This window comes from Ciconia boyciana, chromosome 3 (assembly GCF_034638445.1).
Source record: "Ciconia boyciana chromosome 3, ASM3463844v1, whole genome shotgun sequence".
In the NCBI taxonomy this organism is placed as follows: Eukaryota; Metazoa; Chordata; class Aves; order Ciconiiformes; family Ciconiidae; genus Ciconia; species Ciconia boyciana.
The window spans coordinates 114,659,982-114,678,748 of record NC_132936.1 but is presented as its reverse complement, the minus strand read 5'-3'; the positions used below and the strand labels follow the sequence as shown (position 1 = coordinate 114,678,748).

The 18,767-nt window shown below is 48.6% G+C and overlaps 1 protein-coding gene across 1 annotated transcript in view; it reads left to right on the top strand.

The window, feature by feature from the left end:
- The first annotated feature begins 572 nt into the window (after positions 1-572).
- Positions 573-18,767, top strand: part of ACSS1 (acyl-CoA synthetase short chain family member 1) — a 39,758-nt gene continuing 21,563 nt past the window's right edge. The window contains exons 1-4 of the mRNA XM_072857150.1: positions 573-883; positions 4,435-4,531; positions 15,262-15,461; positions 16,953-17,128. Coding sequence (XP_072713251.1) covers positions 589-883; positions 4,435-4,531; positions 15,262-15,461; positions 16,953-17,128 — 768 coding nt within the window. The 5' untranslated portion in view covers positions 573-588. The remainder of the gene's footprint in view (positions 884-4,434; positions 4,532-15,261; positions 15,462-16,952; positions 17,129-18,767) is intronic.

The following is an 18,767-nucleotide window of genomic DNA, read 5'->3' as shown; positions in this document are numbered from 1 at the left end:
TCAGCTGTCCCAGCTGTGTCCCCTCCCAACTTCTTGTGCACCTGGCAGAGCATGGGAAGCGGAAAAGTCCTTGATTTAGTATAAGCACTACTTAGCGACAACTAAAACACCTCTGTACTATCCACACTGTTTTCAGCACAAATCCAAAACATAGCCCCATACTAGCTACTATAAAGAAAATTAACTCTTATCTCAGCCGAAACCAGGACAGGGTGCAGCCGTGCCTCTCTGGGTGAGAGGCGCTCCCGCGGCCCCGTGGGTGGAGGGGTGTCTCTGGGTGTGGGATGCTCCCAGGGGTGCTCGTGGGTGCGGGGCGATCCTGGGCCGTTCGGGTGCAGGGGTGTCTCCTGGGGTGCTCCCGGGGCCGTGCGGGTGCAGGGGTGTCTCGGGGTGTGGGGCGCCCCCGGGCCCGGGGGGGTGCGGGTGCCGCTGGCCGCGGGGCGCTCCCGGGGCCGCCCCGCTGGGGGCAGCCGCTCCCCGCAGACCGTCTCTCCCGGCGGCTGGGGGCTGTCCCGCGGCCGGGGGCGGCGCCGGGGCTGGCGGTGCCGGGCGCGGCGGGGCCCCGACGGCGGTGCAGGGCTGTGCCCCATGGCGCTGGCGGCGGCCCGAGCGCGGGTGCTGCGCGCCCTCAGCCGCCCGTTCCCGCCGGGACGGGTCCCGGTCGCCGCCCGCCGCTGCTGCAGCGACGCGGGGGGCCCCGCTGCGCTGCCGCCCGGCGGGTACGGGGTCTGGCAGGAGCGGGCGGCCCGCGACCCGGCCGGTTTCTGGGCGGAGGTGGCGCGGGGGGCTCTGCGCTGGGACAGCCCCTTCCACACGGCCTGCCAGGCCGGCTCGGACGCCGGCGCCGCCCTCTGGTTCCTCGGCGGCCGCCTCAACGTCTCGGGTAAGGCGTCCCCGGGCCCGCGCATCCCCCGCGCCCGCGCATCCCCCGCGCCCCGCCGCCCTGGGGGCCGGCCCGCCGGTGCTACCCGCTTCTGCCTTCGGGCTGGCCGGGAGGTTTCCCACTGGGGTAGTTTTCGCCAGCGCCCCTCTTTGGGGGACAAAACGAGGGTTTCGGTCGGGCGGCGCTCGGAGAAAATTTGCCGGGCGTTGCGAAATGCTGGGAAGCGGGGAGAAAATCCGAAGCCGGGTGTAACCCTGACTGAGCCCCTTGCCCTGGCGCTGCTTCCCCGTCGGCCGCCCATCGCTTCTGCGGAAACCCTGCCGCAGCCCGACGTCTTCCTCGGGTCCACGCGGGGCGAAGGCAGGCGAAGGCCTGCCCCTGCCGAAGGGCTGGCGTGCGGCCGCCCCGGCGCCGTGCCGGCAGGGATGCCTTGACCTCGGCTGTGCCGCCCTCGACCCCGGCAGCTGGCTGCGGGGTGCTGCTCGGTGCCGTGGCGGGCTCTGCAGCGCCGACGCAAAGGTGAACCGAAGGTGGGGGGACGGTGCGAATCCCAGTCTTTTACGGGGGAAGCTGCAGCCTTCTTTTCTCTCTTAAGCGAGGAGCTGGGTCTTTTCCTCCAACTTCACCGCTTACATGAAGGAACAGAAAAATTTGCAGTGACAGTCCTAACTACCTCCAAGTTTCTTCCTGGCCATATCTGCCTTGAAGGCTCTTCCGTGCCGTGGTCCTGCTTCATTCAGTAGGAGTAAGCCCCAGCCCCGTCTAGGGTGCAACTCGGTGGTGAAGTCTTTTAACAGGGCTGTACGTTTCTTAACTTCATTTCCCATTCCTGAGAGAGTGCTTGAATCACTAGACTGCGGTTCAGTAGTGCAGGAACTGTTAACATCTCTTGCCACCTTTTTTCACAGCAAAAGGGCAAACCCTCCTCAGCTCTTCCAGAGAACATAGGGGAGTGTCTCCTCCCAGGAGATGATTCCCAGGAGTGGATTCCAGGTTGATGGAGGTGTGTGTACAGCCCTGCTTCCAGCACCCAGCAATCAGGGGGATTTTAGCCAGACTTCTGTTTTCATTGATTCCTATTGAAATTAAGATCTTGGCTGAGCACAGAGACTTTCAGGGATCCGTTTCTTTCCTCTGTAGAGTGGGATCAGCACGTTCTTCTGGATCCCATGTGCATCAGGTGTCTGAAATCCAGATATTGCTGGGCCTGATTTTAGATCATGTCTTGGGTCTGGTTCTTCTGCAGGCACTAAATACCACTTAGTTTTTTTTGCATAGGTAAAAAAAAAAATCATAGACCACTGAAACATAGATGCACAGAATTAAACAGTTTTGCTGTTGCTGGTTTTCTGCTTTTAAAGCACAGTGAAGATGGTACTCGGCCATAGCCGAATAGCTAGTTTTCTCCTAGGAGGCTCTGGTTTTGTCCCTTGATGTCTTGATTTGAATTAGTTGCAGAAATACGGCAGCAGTTCAGGTCCCTGATCCAGAGCATCCTGTGTGCCTGTCTCCCAACACAGCTGGACCGCGGGCAACTGAGTGTTCTGCTGCTTTTTGCTTGGGGAGACCTTGCAGTAGGATTTGGGGGAACTGTGAGCTTCAGCTTCTGGATTTATGGCACTATAACTGCTGGCCAGGAAAATACCCTGACAAAGTACTGCACTTCCAAGGCATCGGGTTCTCAGGAGCACGTCTTACCGAAATGAATCATTTCCAAGCGTTATTGAAGAGGCGAGAAAACGTATGGAGAAACTGTTAGGGTATAGCAGTAAGGGGAAGGTCACTAAATTCTATTTTGTAAAATGAGCAAAAGGCTCTTGTAAGCCTAAGATCAGGAAGGAAATAATAGCATTTGGCCCTGGTTCACCTGCTGGTTTTTACTGAGCAAAGAGTTAAAGCTCTCACTTGGCTCAGCTGGGGCGTGCTGCAGCAGAAATTCCCTCTGAAGGCTAGTATGGCTGCTCACTAGTAAGAAATACTGCTTGGGCAATGAATCCCCATTAATGTGAGTTTCTGTAGTGTGGCACAATATGTGAGGGTGTTGCTGCAATGAGCTTGGAGGTGGGAGTTGCTAAGCATCGCGGACCAAGCCACAGCAGATCCAATTACCTGTGGACAGAAGACCGAGGAAACCAGTTTATAACTGCTTAAAGCATTCCCCATTAGAGCTTTTGTCCTCCCGTATTGTATTAGGATGACCTCAGAAACGGCTTTATCTCCTTTATAGTATTGCTGCAGGAATTTCCATTAAAAATAAAGGACATTAAACAGCTGAAGAGTGCTTTTTCGTATTTTTGAGATTGACAGTTGTTCTTGTAATGAAATATGCTGAATTCTGAGGGATTTTTCTCTCTGTGCAACTTTAGGGGCTCATTCCCACCCTCTGTGTGGTGGTGTAAATCAGCTGTGATCACAGAACAGCAGAAGCCAGCTCCTGGGCTGCAGTTTACTTAAACTTCACAAATTGTGACAGCAATAGGCAGCTTTCATTGCACTGAATTTATCTGGAAAAATGAAATCCTTCCCCACCAGTATTAACGTTTCCAGGTAATATGATCTGAAACTCAGCATTTTTTTTAAGGGTTTTCTCTGAGTTATACAGCAGTATGCCTGACTGGTTTTTAATAGTTGTCCATTGAAATAAAGTAACTGCCTGTGGGAGATTATAATGAAATAAGTAAGTGTAGTTTAGGCTTGGAATTAATACTTTGCAAGGTTAATCTCTAACCACCAGGCAAGTTGCTGCTGAACATGCAGGCAGGTTTCTTGGGTGGATTCTCTGTAAGTTTCTTTAGGGGGGGTGCTCTCCCTAAGTCCACTTGAGCATCTCATGTAGTTGTTCAGGTTTCCTCTACCTCTAGTTGGGGGGAGAGATGCACCTTCAGAAGCTAATTTTATACCTTCAGGCTTTAGGAGGTGTAGCACACAGCTCGAGACATGTTCATCTTTCCCAGATGTCTGGTAATGTGTAGATATCTGTACTCCATGAGTTTACCCTAGATCCTAAAGTTTCAGATATTTTCAGTATGAGATTCAGCTCTTCCATTATACCCTGGAATAAAAATGTTTCACATAAGCTTTAATTAGAAAATTCAAACAATGCAGTGCTAAAAATGCAAGCTAAGGAAGACAGTCTATCAGATTTATGTGGTGAAATGCTGCTCTGGGGAGCAAAAATGTCAAAAGAGTGTCTTGTCTTTGTGCTGCTGGGAGCAGGGGAGAGATTTGGGCTGGTTTGAGCTTAGCCAGTGGAGTTAAGCTGAGCTGAATCAGCTGAGGCCTCTTGTGGGGATGCCATCTCTAAGGCAGCTGTACCAAGTAAGTATAGTATTTGTAGTATTTGCATACTACAGATACGGCAAAGAGTAGCTTTACCAGTGCTACAGTGCTATCACTGTAAAGAGCAACGTCCCAGTGTTACAAGTGTGTGGCTAGCTAGCTAATAAATTATGTTTCATCTTATGCTAGCTTGCTGTTATGCTTGACCAAGCTAAGTTTACAGAGCATCTTGCATATGATCAGGCTTTGTTTAAACCTCTGTTTTCTTACAGTAAATTGCTTGGATCAACACGTCGAAAAGTCTCCGAACAGAGTGGCTTTGATTTGGGAGAGAGATGAGCCTGGTACTGCAGTGCATGTCACGTACAGGTATGGCACCTTCTCACAATGCCTTACAATGCCTGGCAATGTGGTGGGCCAGGGAGAAGAGCTGCTGCTCTGAAGTCGGACCTCTGTGAAACTCTGCTTTCTTCCAAGGTACTCGAGCACGCAGGACATGCAGCCGCAGCACTGTGGCTAGGTTGTGGTGTCACGATGAGATGGCTCCTTAAAAACGGAGGCATGTTCCCACCAAGAAATAATATTCTTCCCTTGGCTTCTTCACGGAGAGGGCTCCCTGATCTTAGACACCTGTATAATAAACGTATTACAGGGTGAGAGGTACAGTGGATGTAAGTTGGTGACAGCTACTGAAAATTTCAGATTCAGCTCTGGCATCATCCTCTGGTTGTGGTGTTAATCAGGCCTGCCTGTAGATTCCGTCTCTCTAAGTAGGGGCTTTTAGAAGAGAAAGGCTTGTTTTTTCTCCCTGGCTTATGTTCTCATCTGCTAGTTTTCTTTTTGCTCTTAGAAATGTTCATGGGAAAATTTCTGTGAGCAACTTTTGGCTTCAGCACAGCAGCAAATGTCTTCGTGTGAGACCACAACATCTTGTGTTGATGGTCAATAGCATGATACCGAGTCCTGGGTGGAGGGGATTTGAAGCTCCCTGTGTTCCTCTTTCCCATCCTCAGTGCAGTTTAGAGCAACCTTGAGGCTGCTCTGAGTGATGCTGACTTGTAATTGCTGCTATAGATTGTAGGGTTTGTTAGAATATGGCTGTTTTCAAGCATATTTCTCTTCCTCCTGCTGTGTGCCCTGATTTAGGAGACAGGCCTGCCTGCAAAAATGCCTTTTATGTCATCTGTCTCTGTAGTAAGAGTTAAAGGTTTCCCAGACTTGTATGTTCCTCAGTGCGTATTTTAGGGAGCCAGATGTTTGATCTGCTGGATCAGAACATTTTACAAAATGTTTTCTGTAGCTTGTTGATAGTTGGGATTCCTGGAGCTTCTTGAGTCTAAATAGGTTCTGGTGGTCTGGTTCACCTCCAGCATTTATCAAAGCTCCTGAAAACATTATTCATTGGAGTCAAGAAGCTGGTCAGGAGGGAGGAGTGGGTGTACAAATAGCTTTGAGAGGTTAGTGCTCCATGCAACAGAAATAAATACTGTCTGATATAAAGCTGTGGAAGAAGTGGATTGGTTTTAACCTTGGTATTGCTATTTGATGGGCTGTGTAGACATGTTATGATGTAAATGTGTTGTAACCAACTGGGTAGCTTGGCTAAATGCTTTGAGTTTTGCTTTTGCCATTCTGGTGGTAGAAAAGGAGATGGAATCAAAGGTTTTTCCCAGAGTTTGGGGTGGTGTATGTACTTTTACCAGTCTCTTCATGGCCCAGGTGTGAAAATGGGGATAGGTCAGAGGTGGGAATTGTGCTCTGATTAACCTGAGAAGGAGAGCAGCCCATCAGATAGCACAGCCTCATTCCAGGCAACTCTAGCCTCCTCCGTAGGCTGTGCTACTTGAAATGTGCTGAGCTGCTCCAGACCCTCAAACCGTCTTCTTGGCATCCCTGGAGAAGTGAGAAGGCCTCAGCAACAGAACAGCAACAGAACTGTTTTTTTTCTTGGCTATGCCAAAATGTATTTGGAGGAAAGCATATTTTCAGCCTGTGGATCTGTGATTGCTGTGGCTTGAAGACAAGTAACCCACATCTGAGAACTGAATCAGTCTTTGTGCAGCCTTACAAAGATACAGTAACTAGCAGCCAGAAAGAAGAACATCCAAGTGAAAGACAAGTTGGTAACCTCTATTTTTGAACTTCTGCTTGTATTTGAGAGCCATGTTCCTGTTTCTGCCTGTTACTCTTGGTGAGATGTGACTGCATTTGAGTGACACAGTTCTCAAGAGACTTTGGTCCTATGACGTGGTAAAACAGGTCACTTGGTTCTCTCCTTATCTCATTAAGTCAAGAATAGCTTTGTTGAAAACAGTGATATTATATGGGTGTGTACGCAAGGAAAGAATCAAAAGTTTTGCCTTTCTGTGATCTTTGGGCTGCATTTTTAAAGGTTTTAAATGGGGCAGTAAGGGTTTCCAAGGCGTGTTGGTACTGACCTCCCTTTGAGGCTGAGCTTACTTGAAAACCTTTTGCAGTAGCGTCTTGGTTTAGCTAGAAGTTTTGTGAGGGAAAGCATATCAGAAAAAGAAGTGGCTCAGAAGCTGTGATGCTGGTTGAGGAATCCACCGAGAGCCTTCTGTAGCAGGGTGATCTCTGCATGCCAGCCTCAATGCAGGACAGCCCCAGCGTGAAGAGGGAATGAGAGGGATGCTGGATATCAGGAGGACCCAAACTCGTGTGTGTGGCAGAGGAAATGTGCCCCTTTCCTTAGGATCTGGATGTGCTGTTAACGGGACAGCAGCCTTAAAGTCATGCGCTAGGAAGGTAAAGACTTTAATTTGGCCATTGCCTCATGGACTGGCTTTGAGGGAGGTCCTGGAATCTCAGCTGGGAGGTGTCCAGGGCTTACATGCATAGAAGTACAAGGCACCCGTTTGTTGCATTATCTACTTTGTGAAGCTTGCTGCTATGAGCTGCTTCTCCTTATAGATAAGCCCTGGGTGGCACAAGGGGAGACGTGGCTGCTGGCGTGGGTGCTCTCCCTTCTCTGGGGAGCTGTCAGGGGCAAGAAAACAGCTGAGCGCTGGCTCTGTTCCCATCGCAGCCTGCAAAGGAAGCAGGCAGCTGTGCAGGAAAAGGGTTGGATCAGGCTTCCTCCCTCCTGAGGAAGGGGAAAGCCTCGGTCACCATTGACAAGAAAATGCAGCTGAATTGGAAAGTGCTGTCTCGGCTTGCTCATCCTTGGGAGAAATAAGAGCCTCCATTTGCCTCTGCTGCCCCACTAACTGCCTGACTTGCAGCGAGCAAAGAGCTGGTGGGGCTGTGCTGTAAGTCAGTCTACATCCCTATGTACGCTTGTCAGCAAGGTGGGTTGTGTTTATGCAACTGAGTTCAAGTGCTCTGTGCTAGGAGAGGAATTCAAACATCTCCTCATTGGCAAAGATACACAAAGACATGGGTGAAACATTTTAGTTTTGCTTGAATGATGGTTGCTGCCCTTACAAGCTCAGCTGTGATGATCTTTTTCACCGCTGAGTTTTGTCCTGTCTCTCCAGCTGATGCAACTCTGCCTTTTGGGAAAAAAAGTTCCCTGGCCCCTCTTGTGCTTTTTTGCCCCTCTGGGTTTCATTTTTATCAGCTAGAAATTAAAAATAGCTCCAGTTTTGAATGGGAAGGGAGGAGACTTGTTTTTTTACTGCTTTGTGACAACAGGGCACGCAACCCTCCTGGGATTTGGTGGCTGCCGTCAGCAAAGTGGGGACAGATCATGCCACTCTGTTATCAAGAGGTCTGTCTCTCTGGAGGCTAAACCACCATAAAACTATTGATAGGGCACTGGCCAAGTAGCAGTTAACACACAGGAGTGTGCTGCTGTGAGCAGCCAGCTGAATTTATTGGCAGAAGGGTCCAGCCTGGCTGGGAGTGTTTCATCTTGCTCTGTGGATGTTGTCAGGGCCCAAGAGCTTTGAAACCTTGCAGAGGAATTCCCCAACGCGTTGCTGAGCCTGGGTTTTAAAGGGCACTATATTATCAAGTGCCTTATATAAGCAGATGGAGTTGGTGGCTGGAGCTGTTGGGTTGCAGCTTCTGTAAGCCCAGCAACAGGGAATGTTAAAGACAGCAGCTAAAATTATGCCAGACCTCCCCCTGTCTGACATGGGGTTATTTGTTCTCTCTGGTGTTCCCTTGTTTACCATGGTCTCTACAATTTAGCCACCTGTGAGACAGTATTTCCTAGCACTGCAAAATCCTATGGATATTGCCAAAGGGAGCTGTGCGAAGAAGTAGGCAGCAGTATGCGTTAGCTACCCTGTTTTTGCAAAGGGTTGCAGGCTGGGTCTCAATGGAATGGTTTTAATTTACAAAGGAGCTCACTCCAGTGCAGAAAATGTTGCGGGCAGAGGGAATGTTCAAATCGCAAAGTACAAAGTAGGGAGAGGAAAGCAGAAGCTGAGGGGCCAGAAATTAGGGTCCTAGGTAGCTTTTCGTAGGGTCCTAGGTCCTAGTGGTTGGGCATCTCCGTTAGCCACATCACAGCTATGCCTTTTACCAGCCAATGGCTGGTGGTTCCTCAGCCCGAGCTGAACTGGTTGAAATTGTATTAGAGGTCACAGTGAAGACTGCAGCTGGAAGCCATGTGGGTACTTAGCAGGCTGTGCAATGCGGAAGGTGTTTCTCATTGACAGCAAACTCTTTTCCTTCTTTCCAGTGTTGGCTTCCCAAGTTGAAGTTACAAGAAAATCTTGCCCAGGCTTTTGGCTTTCCCCATGCAGGGCAGTTCAGGGACTTTTCACTTTCTCACCTGAAAAAGGTCACCTTTCCTTGCCTTGGGTTCAGGATGTCTGCAGGAAGGCTGGACAATTGTGCTCGGCTTAGCAATTGAACCTACAGCTAAAAAGCCTCATGCTGAGCTTTATATTTTTCAGTTTTTATTTTTCTCACTAAAATGCAAAAAATGTTGAGTTTTCCTTTTGGTGAAAAAAGGAAACACGTTTTCTCTATTTAGCAAAAAGTGAGGGAAATGGAGGGTTAAACTGAGGTTAACTTCCTCACAGAAGCTGCAGTGAGGAGTGAATAGGTTTGTAACGTTATCCTTGTGGCCAGAACAGTGACCCAGGAATAAAGGATGGGTGTGAAGACCTACTGTGTCCCAGGGGACTTGAACCTACATCTTAAACCACAGTGCCCGCGGTGCTGTGATCTCAAGGTATAGAGGCAAGCTCTGAACTCTGCTGCTCCACAGTAATTCATGTAGAGCAGCAGCTAGGAGGTGAGATAGGGTTTTGGGTGGAGAGATGCCCAGATCTGTTTTTTTTTTTTTTTTCCCTGACCTGTTTGCAGCATTTGACCTGAATTTTCAAATAGTTTCAGCCTGATCCAAACTGAGGTCCCAGGAAATAAACTGGTTGCTACAAGAAATACTCAACCCAGCTGTAGTGCTGAGACAGCAGAGAACATGGCTTGTGCTGAGCCTCCTAAACAGGTACTGTCAAAGCCCATATACAGCATTGAATATATTAGGAAAATGTCTAGAAATGCTTTGCAAAAAGCTGCTTCCCAAAGAAAGTCTCGATGCAATTTTTTTGGATGTAAAAAGAACTAGCTTCCTTTGTTTAGAAAGCTGCAGGCTGTCTTGCTGTGGCGAAAGATAGCATCAGACTTCTTGGAAAAATGTTTCTGCCAGGCTTCCCTAAAATGCGTCAGAGAAATGCCATGTGTTGGTGATGGGTTTTACAGGAGTTGTTGTTCCAGATGTTGAGCGATGGGCTTTGGAAACACAGGCACCACTGTATCTGGGGAGGGATCTGGGAGAAATATGGTCTGGTGGTTTCTGAACAGAGGTGTTGTAAAGACAGGGGGAGAAGTGCTGCGTCTGTTAGAGAAAAACAGAAGCACTGGCCTGAACAGTGATCTGCTGGCTCTGCTGGAGGGCCAGCCTTGCGGGTCTTGTGCTTAGAAGTGACGCTGTGATAGCCGAGGAAACGCCTGCGTAAAGGGTCTAAATGAGTCTCTAGAAGAGAACAGTGTTAATGCTTGAAGTCTTGTTTATGGGCAAAAAGAAAGCACACCTTATATAGAGAGAGCCAAGAGTTTATTCTTAGTATAACTGAACCCTTAACATTCTAATCTTATTAGTCAAGATCTAATTATGACAGAAAAAGAAAGAGCTCCTGTTGGTTACCACTGACACCACTTTTGTCCAGCGTCAGGCCGACATTTCTTTTACTGGTTGTTCGCAGCATGGGGTTGCCAGTGCCAGCCTGTGCTCCATCTCTAGTCGTCCCACGCCTGTTCTCCTTCATGCCACGTCCCGTGCCTCCACTTCTCAAGGCCTCTTATCATACCAGGCCTGTGTTTCTTTATACTACTTCATTATGTTAGGGTTGTAAACCATGATGGTAGCATAAAAAGATAAAGAAGCATAAAAAAAATTAGCCATGGTTACCTGGTCAGTTAGAAGAATTGCTGTTACAGCTAAACGAGGTGAAACAAGGCTGCAGGTAGGTCAAGAAGAGTTCAGACAGAGTGAGCATCGCAAGCTGCATTCCCAAGACCTTGCAAACTCGGTACAAAGCCTGTGACATGTTGCTTGCCATGGCAGTACTGTGTTACAGGGCTTCAGGAAACAACTGCTCTGTCCCTGAAAGGAGAGGGTTTTCCAGCAGGTCATGACATGAAACAGCTACATGAAGGGCTTGGTCCAAAGCTCCAAAGGAGATCAGTGGGCTGCAGGTCAGGAGAGCAAACCCAAAAGCAGCTCTGCGATGGGGTGGTCATTACGAATGTGGAGGGGGGGATTTATGTGCAATCCAGCCTCTCTTTGCTTACATTTCCTGGTGGCACAGGGAGAGAGCTGGCTCTCTGCAGAGCTCTTGTGCATGGTGTTTAAAGCCTGTCAGTGTGTCACCTTTACCGTGAGCAGGCATGTCACTGGGGTAAGATGGTGCTTCCCTCTGGTTTTGGAGGTGCAGGGTTGGGATGGGTAAATTCACGTGAAATCCACGTTCAGCAGCTATCTACCCTCGTACCTGCAGTACAATGAAGGAGTTGGACTTGTCCACATTTTCATTTGAAAGATAACATTTTCCAAAAGCAAGTCCAGAATCTCCTCCATGAGTCATAATTTTTCACCTTCCCTGCCTATGTTCATTAATGCGCCTACCATCTCCTTGGCTTGCTTTCTTTTAAAAGCACGTACTGTATATATTGTTCTTTGTCCTGTGCAAATGGCCTCGCCTCCTGGGCCCAACTGGTTGCTGCTTCCCCGTTTCTCAGCTCCACCCTGATACTTTACCCACTGGAGTGGCGTTCTGCTGCCCGGTTTGCTCTCTTATTTGCTCTCAGCTCTTACAGTCTGCTTTTGCAGAGGATCTGCAGACCATGAACTGACTTTGCAGTTTCTTGGCTGTCTCTGTCCAGAGGGGCTGGGTGCTTCCTTTCATTGCAGCACATTTCCTTCTCCTGCAGCGGCTCTGCTGATATCCTGTGGTTGTCTGCGTCGCTTGCGCACAGGGAGCCAGGTGCCCTGGGACCCTCTGTGTGCCCCGTGGCTTTGTCCATCTCTGGTGGTTGTCCTGCCTGCCTCTGCCAGGCATAGTGCCCTGCTCCGCACCGTCTGCTTGGGTGACTGCACTGAAATCCTTTGGAGTGCAGGCAGGCGGCAATGCTGTGAGCATTGCTCGGGATTTTGCCTTTCTCCTTCTTCTTGTGGTTTGCAGAAGCAGTGCACATCTGCTCCGAGCCTCTGGCCACCCTCTGCCCTTCACTGGCAACAGCTGAGCCCTTTCAGGGTAGATGTTTTCACTCTAAGCCTCTGCTTCCTCTACCCTTCCTCTGTACTCCATGTTTCAGTGCAGGCAGAAGCTAAGTGAAGATACCTTCTTTTGCACTGTCTCACCAGCTCCAGGTGACAGCATCTAGCTCTGTTCAGCGTCTGATGTACGTTTTCAGTAGATGTGCCTTGCTACCAATGCACCTCCTGGGTGTAGATGGGCGGCAGATCCCTGTGCACAGCCCACTGGTGTTCAATGGCATTGCCTCTGTGCCAAGGGTGGGGCAGTGCTGGGCTTGAGGCCAGTATTGCTCTTGGCTCTTCTAACCTTGTGCAACGGAGGGACTGCCACGCCGAGCTTGGCAGCAGTAGCAGGTGGGGAGGGTAACGGCCATGGTTTCCTCCTGCTCAGTTCAGTTAGGTCTGTCCCACCCAGTTCTGTGGGGCAGTGACCCTGCAGGATGCTCGTTCCACCCTGAGATGTGTCTAGGTTAAATACTGGGAATGCATAACCTGCTGCCATGTACTAATTGCCTGCCTGTTAGATAGCAAAACGTGTGAGAAGGAGTGAAGGAGTCAAGGGGAGGATTCCCAACACAGCATTTCTGCTAACTCCCTTTCTTGAACTGGAGGGAAGCCTGAGTTGTTGCTACAGGAGCCAGAAGACACACCTGATGCTCAGGGACTTGTGGATTTCTTTGTTGGAGTTCTTGGATTCACCTTCTCTTTGCCTTTGTGTCCGTTCCCCCATGTGCTGCACTGCCAAGGGACCTCCAAGGCCTTCCTATCTCGGCCTTTCAGAGCACAACAGAGAAGGCAAAGCAAACAGATCCGGGGGTAAAGACTTGGTCCTTATTGTCTATCAGCTTGCTCACACACTCTCATTAAGGAAACGTTTAACTGGGGTTAATCATAAAAAAACAATGAGAGCTTCTGCCATTATGGTCACTGAGTCCTGAATAAGCAAACTAACCATGGAGTTGCTCGGAAAGGATGCCCTAGCCAGAGCTCTTCTGGCATTTCTGTTCAAGAGAAGGAGGCTGCAGCTCTGAAAGCACTTCGGTATTTTCCATCGCAGATAAGTGGTTTTTACTTTGCTTTCTCACAACTGCCTGTGTGGGGCTTGTTTCACTTCCTGTGCTCTGCAGTTGAGCAGCTTAGTTTTGTTTTGGCTCTCTAATATTTATCCGCATTGAGATTTTTCTCTAATGTAGCATCGGATGAATTCTGGACCAGAGAATGTGACCTTTTAGGACAAGGCACAAAAACAAACATTGGGTGGGAATTCATTATTGCACGGAGTCACTCAGTTCATGAACTTAGTAAAAGTAAGCAAAATAATACATCTAACAGGCTGTGCACTTATGTAGGTAGCAGGAACGTGCATGGTCATGAAGTGCTTGGGAAGAGGTATTGAATGTTGTGCTTTAGAGTTTAGGCTGATCTCTAGCTGTAAGGGATTAGGAGGAAATTCAGTCTGGGGTAAAGCCACTCTATATCTGCTTTCTGCAGGGTTGCGGTCTCTCTGCGGTGGCAGCTGTTACCAGCTACTGCAGAGAGCAGGCACTGAGCATGTCTGGCCACCTCTCTGAGTTCCTGTGCTTCAGGAGCGGTCTATTTACTTGATGCTACAGGAGTAGTCTTAAAATAAATAACACAAAGTGCTGTGGCTGGGATTCGAGGCTCGCTTTCCTTATCTTCTGAAAGATGGCAGGGAAATGGTATCCCTCCAGCCACCACTGTATCTGTCTTCATACTTTCTCTATGGCTGTGTCGCTTCACTGCCCTCACAGTGCAGATGGAGTTTTATCCCAAAGAAGTAAGATGCCAAGTTATTCTCAGCCCATAGTTTTGTTATGACATTTCCAAAGTGAAGCACTTGGGATTTGCCTATTTCCAACTTGCATTGGTTTAAAAAAAGAAACAAAACAATTTTTGATGGACCAGAAACAACATTTTATTGGCAGCTTAGCCACCAGCTGAAAGCTGGTTTTGTTCATTTGTTTTTTCACACCTATGGCTAGTTCTGGGACATAAGGTTACATCGGTAGATTCATGCTTTACAGCTTATTGTGGAATGCAGACCCCCAAAATTCATTTGTTTGTTATCAGTTTTTGGTGTCCCTGATGGCGTAGCTTACAGACCCCTAAGGGTTCACAGGTGACAGGTTGAAGATGAGTGTGCTAGGGAGAAGATATCTGTCTCCTCTGGGCCTCAGTACTCAGTGAGTTCCTGAACCCAGAGGACAATTTTCATTCCTGACGGACTCTGCGAGTCTTCTCCTCTGAGCTGATGATTGGCACCAGTAAGGGGTGCTCTGCTGCCCCTCGTGAGGGTCACCCCCTTCCTTGGTGTGAGACCACTCCTCACCTGGCACAGTTATCTGTTGTCTTCTCAAAGCCCTTCCACTGCAGGCATACAGAGCTGTTCAGTTCATGACAGCATCTTGGTCCCAGGCATGCCTGCAATCATGTTATCCCCCATGCAGGCATCAGAATAAGTGTATGTGCAAGTTCTTGCCCATGAACTGCTTTTTCGTTCCTTAGAGGAACGTTTCTGCTATTAAGTCAGCACGTCGTAGTGGCAGGCCCTGTGAAAAGAGCCTTTGTTCCTGTTCTCCGTGTTCCCGAGTTTCTCTATGCAAGAGTGGCTGCAGTTTTACTCGGAGCAGTATCTCTGTTCTGCGAGGCCATTGTGCTCTGTGACATGGTAGGGTGAAGTGACAGCAGAGGAATTAGGGCTGTGGGTGACCTGGCTTTGATAAGAGTCTTGTAAATCTGCCAGTCATATAAGTGTCTTGGGACTTCTCCTTTTCTTCCTTATGCATGCAAATGCATTGTTTACCCTTGCAATTTAAAGAGAAGCTACTAGTTTTGAAGCACTTCCCCAACATAAACAGTGCTGTTCCCCAACATAAACAGTGCTGGGAGTCTTTGGACAGTGCTTCGATTTCATCTTGTGTTTATCCCACACGTGTTCCAGTAGCTTCTGACTGAGCCTCATCGGTAAAAAAGGCATCAAGGATGGCTAAAATGGACACTGACTTCTGGAGGCAGCAGGACAACCACTGGCTTGCTGGCTGCTCTACCCATGCCAGAGCCCGGCAGCTCTGGGCAGTGCCTGCGGCTCTCGCTCGACCTTCTGCAGCAAGCCTGGCTCTCTGCGCCCCTTTTCTTCTCTCCCCAATGGCAAGAGCAGTCTGGCTCTCACCACACCCCAGGCCACCCTTCTTTAAGATGCACAAGCTGGTGTGACGTATACTGCTGAGATGACAAGGTCCAGAGGCGATCGTGATGCCTTGCTCGGTTCAGGTTCATCCTTTTTTTGCTCCCCCGCGTAAAACAGGTTGTGTGGTCACATGACAACGTTGCTTCTGTGCCGCAGGGAACTTCTGGATCTGACTTGCCGTCTTGCCAACACCCTGAAGAAATATGGGATACGGAAAGGGGACAAGGTGGCCATCTATATGTCCGTGTCTCCCTTGTCTGTGGCAGCCATGCTGGCTTGTGCCAGGATTGGTGCTGTTCACACTGTGGTCTTCGCTGGATTCAGCGCGGAGTCCTTAGCTGGGAGGATCATGGACTGTAAGTAGATGCAGACTGGGGAACAAACCCCTCTGGACAGCGCTCCAAGACATATCCCAATTCTGTGTTTTCTTGGCAAAAAGAGAAAAGGTTCGTTCTCAGTTGGTGGGACAGTTCACTCTCCTTTGCAAAGTACTGTGAAGAGCCTTTTCCTTAGTGGCAGATGCAGTATCCTCTGGCCCTAAAATACTTTATAAATTGCTTAACATTCAGTCTGTGCTGGGTTACTGCCAGACAGCAGTGAAGCTGGAGGGAAAACCGGATCTTAGGAATGGGGCCTGATTTGTTCTTTCGCAGTATAATCGCAGTGTTTCTTTGATAGTCCTGCACAGTGCTAATTCTGCAGTTTCGATTGTGATACTGTGATTTATGTATAGCACTGGAAGTGCTGGCAGCCTGCCCCCACTCTGTTAGCCGTTGTACCAGCAGACAGAGCTGTTCTTAGCCCAAAGTACTTGTAGTGTGATTAGGTAAAAAGTAATGCTAAAAATACCAGCAGAAGAACAAAATAGCAAGTGGATAATGTCCTAGCAGTCACATCAGTTTCTTTATGGCTAGTGTGAGGGAATAAGTCTTACAGCAATTTTCATGCTTTTTTTTCTGTTTTAGTAGAGTTCATCTATAGAGAGCAAGTACATGTTTTAGTTATCCCTCACTTTTGGCCACTTGTGTGGAGGTGATGGGCTGAAGAGCCATTTCTCTGCAGCCACAGCTCTGTAATAATGTAGTGTGGTACAATTTGAAGTGCTCTGCCAGAGTGCTGCTGTGTGCTGTGGCTTCCAGGAGGTTTCCCCTCAAGGTACGGGTGAGTTTCAGAAGGCTGCAGGTATCTCAGAGCAGGGTAACTCCTCCAAGAGGCTGCTGAGTTTGGTGCTGTTCACTTCAGCTTGCAATGGACACATATGCAGCCTCAGAGAGAGGATGAGAGAGGGGCAAAGGTGCTTGTTCATTAAGGTCATAGGAAGTCTTGCGCTGGTTTCAGTGCGTGAGCTGTTAGGCTAAAGCAGCTGTATTCGCTGTAACACAGGTAACTGAGAAGAAACTGTTCTGCATGTTGGCCTGGCTAGGCAGGAGTGGAGGCATTTAAATTGCAGTGAGTGATACTTAGGCTAGGCATTGGGAAAGACTTTCTCATGTTCATGATAGGCATTGGAGTGGACTGGTGGGGAGAGGGTAGAATAGCTACCATTGGAGTGTTTTAGGAAGATTGGACTGACAGCTGTCAGAAGTGGTTTAGCTGGAGTGGACCCTGCCTTGGGGTGGGGGAGATGGACGAGATAACCTATGGAAGCTCCAGCTACCCCTAATCTCTGTGGGTCTCAGGTTTTAAAGTGTTTTTGTCAGTGATACTGACTGGTTTTGATTGATAGAATTTCCGAGTATTTGTCACATATGTTGTACTATGCATCATCCCCAAAAGTAATGAAAGCAGGGTGCACATACTAGCCTGGAAGATAAGCTGGTATGTCTGCTAATTCTTTCTCTTTTTAGCTGGATGCAAAGCAGTTATCACCTACAACCAGGGAGTCAGGGGAGGCCGAATCATAGAGCTGAAGACGACTGTGGATAAAGCTGTGAAGAACTGTCCAAGCATCAAACACGTCTTTGTGGCTCAGAGGACAGATAACAAAGTCCAGATGGGTGACCATGATATTCCCCTTGAGGAGGTATGTGGGCATTGGTAAACCTTGCCTGTTTCCCCTGATGTTTCTTGAAGTATGTGATGTTTACTGTGCTGGGGGAGAGAAATATGGTGCACTAATAAATGTAGGGACCAGCTAACACAGACATCTTTGAGAGACCCGATGCAGGGCTGTTCAGAACACATGCGTGAGGGTCTTGTTGAATGTGTAGATCATGCGCGCTCTAGTATTTGGCTTTGGTATTTGATCTGCTGTAGGCTACACTGGAAATCGGCAGCCAAGGAAGATCAGGCAGTCTCCATACTTTCCTTGCATATGTGTGCTGAGCTAAAAGCCTATGAAGCAGCCGCTGCACTGCAGCTTGGTACTCTAGTGTAGCCGCACCAGACCTGCCAGTGATCACTGGCCTTTATGTTGCCTTCAGTGTTTTCAGTGTGTGCTGCCTTCAGCTCTTCCCGTGCTGCCACAGTACCCCGGTGGGCTAATGGATACAGCTATGTTGTAGTGACAGCATCTGTATGTCCCTGCAGTCACCTAGCTCTGCAGATGTCCACTGGCACTCTGGATAACTCCTTTTAGGTCTGAGTGTTGGCTAGATCATCCTTCTCTCCATCTGTGCCTTTTGGACCCAAGTTCTGCAGATGAAAAGGAGATGCCCCTTATGGCATCTGGATCTTCATCCTCAAATGGATTGCCTGTATTTACAGTCTGCTAGGGTTGTGAGTCAAAGCAGCTCAATCTACGTCTGATTCATCTCAGCATGGGCAGGGCGTATGCTGCTCCATTTTAGTAGTCTTGCAAACAGTGCTGATATTTAAGGAATTAGTGTTTCCTTAGACCCAGAGTGCACTGATACCATTGCTGTTGTTATACTGTGTTCAGACACTCTGTTCTGGTTTGTCATATGCACTCTCAGACTGGACACTTGTTGAAAGGCAGTGCAGAAATAATCAAGTTCCTGGAGAGGCTTAATATAGCCTACGGACAGTGTTGTGGTTATCCCATGATGGGAGGACAGTGATGGCTTAGGAATATTTAGAACCTGTGCTTCCTGGGGAATAAAACAGCAGTCGTTTTAATGCATTTAGCTGGTATACATGGGACTGCAGCCTAATACAGAAGTAGTTTTATCAGTTTGCTGGCAGCAGTAAACAGAAACTACTCATCATAATAATGCCTGGAAGTCACCCATCTGCAGCCAAGATAATTACTCAGGAGTCCCTGTGCTGGTCACATGAGATAGGAGCAACTACTAGGGTAAATTAAACAGAGAAGGCAGGTTTTATTCAGAAATTGTCTTACTCCTTCTTACTCCACAAAGCACATTCTGATGATTTTCCTGAGGCGTTTTGGTGATCCAAGAGCTGAGCTCAGCCCATTGTCAGTTGTAGGGTCTGAAACATAACAAGAATTAAACCATTAATGCTGTTAACTCTGTCATCGAGTAACCTGATCTCCTTCTGTGACAAGGTGACCTGCTTAGTGGATGATGGAAAGGCTGTGGATGTTGTCTATCTAGACTTCAGTAAAGCCTTTGACACGGTTTCCCACAGCGTTCTCCTGGAGAAACTGGCTGCTCATGGCTTGGATGGGCATACTCTTCACTGGGTAAAAAAACTGGCTGGATGGCTGAGCCCAAAGAGTTGTGGTGAATGGAGTTAAA